We start from the raw sequence: 3,965 nt of genomic DNA, 5'->3' as shown, positions 1-3,965 counted from the left end.
ACTCTTTCCTGCTTATGCAGGGGGTCGGACTCGATGATCTATTGAGGTCCCTTCCGACCCGAACATCTGTGAATCTATGATATGTGATGGTAGAGCACGGCACACAGAGATCTTGCCCCTGCTCTTCACTTAACCGCACAGGAGATGCACGTTTCTGGACAAAGATAACAGCTCTGCGCACGTTTTCCTCCCCAGCTGCCTTGGCTCCAGGGAGCACCCTTGGGGCTGGGTCAGGGCCTCTGGGATCCTTCTTGACATCTGGACCACAGAGTCCTTCAGCTTGGCTTCCCTGATGTCAGCTAGTTGCACAGCCAAGCCTGTCCTCCTGCCTTTCATCCCCCTCTGCCCATGACCCACCTCTCCTGCCCCGGCCTGCCCCTGTCTTGGCCCAAAGCCCTGATGAAGCTCTGGCAGTCTGGGCCTTCCCCCAAATCTTGGTGCTTTGTTGGATGGTGGTTCACATTGTACTCTCTTTTCCGGAGAGCTGGGATGTGCAGGTTCACCCCCACCGTCATCCCACCCACTGCCCCAACCCATTTCCACATCATTGTGGGCCCAGTGTGGAGGGACCCATGGCCCTGCTCTGGATGAGACCTGTGAGAGGGCTTGTCCACAGAGGTGGATGGACACAGAGAGAGAAACATTTGTGGTACAGCAACATCACAACAATGCCCCCGTCGTACCCCGTGCTCATGGAGGGATGCCCCAGCTTACTGCAAGGGCCTACACCTGATCCTGTGCAGAGCTGAGCACCCTGCACCCCACTGAAACCCGCAGGCTGTCAGGACCCCATTGGGTGTGAAGTAGTCATGGACTTGGTGCTCATGGGAAGAAGAGCGAGCTGAGCTGGGTGCAGACACTCTCCAGCCCAAGGACTGGGGCTCAGGGTGGCAGGCAGGAGCTGGTTGTGCTCCCCGGTCCTCTGGCGACTGCAGGGGCTGCACGGACTCCAGCTGGCTGCGGTCCCTGAGGCGGAGCCATGCGCACTGCTCTGCCCCACACCTCCATAGCAGGATGGGGCAGGTGGCACAGTGCTTGTGCTGGGGGTGCTGTTTACACCACCCGAGCAATCCTTGTTCCTGAGGACTGCTTGGATGTCTAGGCAGGGCCAGCTGTAGCCAGTCTGGCCAGTCTCTGCACAAAGGGCTGAGCAGGGGAGGGCCCAGTCCTTACCAGTGGTCCTATTCTGTCTGCTTCCCCCTGAGTGTTGCCCCCAGGGGCAGCTCCCCTGACTCCCAGAGGGGCTGGGGAGGTCTCAGGATCAGGAGCTTTACAGTAGCATCCCTAGCAAAGGGGGTCTGAATCCTGCAGTCTGAAATCAGGCAACATGTCCACTGAAGTCAATGTGGGTTGTGTTCAACATGGGGGCAACTTTGTCAGTAAGGAGCATGGCTACGGACCAGGGTTGACAATCCTACATGGCTGCAGCAGTGGTATTACCACGTGGTGCCCCCAGCCCAGGGCCCTCTATGCACCCCCACACTCTGGCACCCCTCAACACACCGCACACAGTCCTGCACCCTCCCTGGCCCATCTCCTAGCCTTACCTCACCAGTGCTTCTCCCCCATCCTGGCACACACCTCTTCCCATTCCTTCACCCACTCCTGACCCACAGCTTCTTTTCAGCCCCACACCCCCATCCCTGTACCTTTGAGATGTACCGCTGTTACAGGCAGGGGACGGCCAAAGGGACCTAGCAGCAGCACATGGTTTGGGTAAAGGAGAGGTCTCAGCAGGTTCCTGCGAGCCCCAAAGCCCTGACAAGAGCTCCCTGCAGGGCGCTGGGGTCCCGCTCACACACTGGGGATGGTGCTGTGCTCTGCTGGTTTATCCAGTTCCCTGTTGATTGATTATTTATGGAGGACTCAAGTTTTTCAAAGATGTTATTGGCCCATGTTTTTTACCATATGTTTTGTGGGACACCAGTAGAGTTGCAGAGTTGGCAACTGTGGTACTGACTGACCCATGTCTTTATTTTCTCTCCTCACCTCTTCTTCCTGGGACCCTTGGCAGAGCTGGGTAAGTTCTGGTTTTGGTGCTTTCAATGTCCTGTCCACTGATGTGTCCTGTGGGATTGTGCCTGGTTGTGTGACCTCTGGTTTCTGGTTATTTCAGGACTTGCCCGAGCCCGACAATATGCAGGTAAGTGAAGCCAATGCTTCATCAGAGGCTCCTGGTCCTGTCTCCCCAGATACCTTTGACTTTCTCTGCCCCAACACCCTCTCACAAGCACTAACAGGCAGAGTCACAATGTCCCTGCCTGTGTGTACAGGAGACAGGACATTCCCTAGAGAATTTGCTCTGGATAAACACTAGGATCACCAGATCCTGGTGCAGCACCTCTGGACGGGGCTCTTCAGCCTCCTGCTAATGAGGGGTTGAGCTGCTCCCTGCTGACACCATCCATGGGCCTCACCACTCCTCCCTCTGTCTGGTGCAGGGGCAGGTACTGGGCACAGGGTCAGGGAAGCTGGTTACTCCCTAGGGTCAGTGGGGTTAGCAACAAGGCTGCAAACCTCATGTACCGGAACTGAGAGATCCCCACCAAGGGAGAGAGGAGCTGCACCCCTCCCAGGACCCAATGCCCTACGTGCCCCTGCTCAGCTGCCAGGGCTCCAGCTCTGTCCTGGAGAGGCCACAGGGCAGGGGCAGGCTGTTGTGTGACCCCCTGCAGCACATGGGGCATCAGGAGGAGCACAACACCCATGTCTGATTCCTGCCAGGTGCTGGTACTGTAACTGTTTTTGTGAGAAGCAAAGTGATGCTCAGCATCAGTGCATGTGACAGGATCTGCCCACCAGTGTGCAGCTGCATATATTCCAGCAGATCCAGGGGGACATCGCTGAATTCAGGCCCCTCTGGGCTGGGAGCCTCAGGGGCAGAGTAGGAGACCAGCCCTGCCCTGAGGGGCTCCCAGTCCACAGAGACCAGGCAGGCAAGGGCAGGCCCATTCTCCCCCTTCTCCAGCCTGAAGCCCAGGGAACTGCAGCGACTTGTCCCAGGTTGCACAGAGAATTAGTGGCTGGACATCTGACCTCCAAACTCTGATCTCCTGGGTGCTGGCCCTAACCTGGAGCCCAAACCCTCCAGCCTTCCTCCAGCACATGGCGCCTTGTCCAGATGCTCCGTGCTGGCACTGGTCCCATGAATGTGAATAAAGTTATGCAGGACTCAGGGCTGGGCACTCGGTGGAGGGGAAATTGCTGAGAGGCCTGAGTTAGGATTGGGTCAGGAGGAGGAGGCGAAGGTTGCTTCTGCCCAGGATCCGGGTGTTTGCTCCAGGCCCAGGGACAGCAGGGGAGATGGACATAAAGGGAGTGTGGGAGGCAGTGTGGGGTTGGGGAGCTGCAGGGCGATGGGTAAGGAGGGGGCAAGAGCAGAGCATTGAGGGTGGGGACAGGAAATCTGGCCTGGATGTGGAGCCAGAAAAAGGCTGATTTGTGCTGCCAGGGTTGGAGGAGAGGAGCCCCGTGGGAGGGTCAGGCTGCATTGTGGGCTGCAGGGCTGAGAGGAAGGACCCACAGTCTGTGCAGGTGCTGGGCAAGCTCTGGCCCTGGGGCTTGGCTGCAGGCTGGGGAAGGAGGGTGGGAAGGAGGAGATGCTGCAGTCAGGGGCCCTGACAGGCAGTGCTGCCAGGGGGATGAACCAGCGGGGGCATCAGGTGGACTCTGCTCCCCTCCGTCCTGGCTGCCTGGGAGGGGCAGCAGAGGTGCTCAGTGGACTGGTCTCAGGGAGCTCCTGGGTGCAAGATGCTGGTGCCCAACCGTGGCTCCCAGCACAGCCTGAGCACCCACATCCCAGTGCTGCACCAGCCCCAGGGCAGGAGCCAGCCTGTGCGGCGAGGAGGGTGGCAGTGGGCTGTCAGGCTGAGGGGTTGCTGGCTGAGGGCTTCTTCTCCCAGCCACGCAGCCAGCACGTCTCTCCCTGCCTGCTGCTTCCTCCTGGTGTCCTTCGCTCTCTTTCC

General features: G+C 58.8%; 1 protein-coding gene across 1 annotated transcript in view; it reads left to right on the top strand.

The window, feature by feature from the left end:
* The window catches only part of LOC102381291 (butyrophilin subfamily 1 member A1-like), a gene marked incomplete at its 3' end in the record, with an annotated part of 24,277 nt that overhangs the window by 17,177 nt on the left and 3,135 nt on the right, over window positions 1–3,965 (top strand). Inside the window, exon 10 of the mRNA XM_025195802.1 lies at window positions 2,117–2,143. Within this exon, the coding sequence (XP_025051587.1) occupies window positions 2,117–2,143 (27 nt within the window). The remainder of the gene's footprint in view (window positions 1–2,116; window positions 2,144–3,965) is intronic.

Source organism: Alligator sinensis, unplaced genomic scaffold (genome assembly GCF_000455745.1).
Source record: "Alligator sinensis unplaced genomic scaffold, ASM45574v1 scaffold1986_1, whole genome shotgun sequence".
NCBI classification, from domain to species: domain Eukaryota; kingdom Metazoa; phylum Chordata; order Crocodylia; family Alligatoridae; genus Alligator; species Alligator sinensis.
The sequence above is the reverse complement of the archived record's forward strand: the minus strand, read 5'-3'. Positions and strand labels throughout refer to the sequence as shown.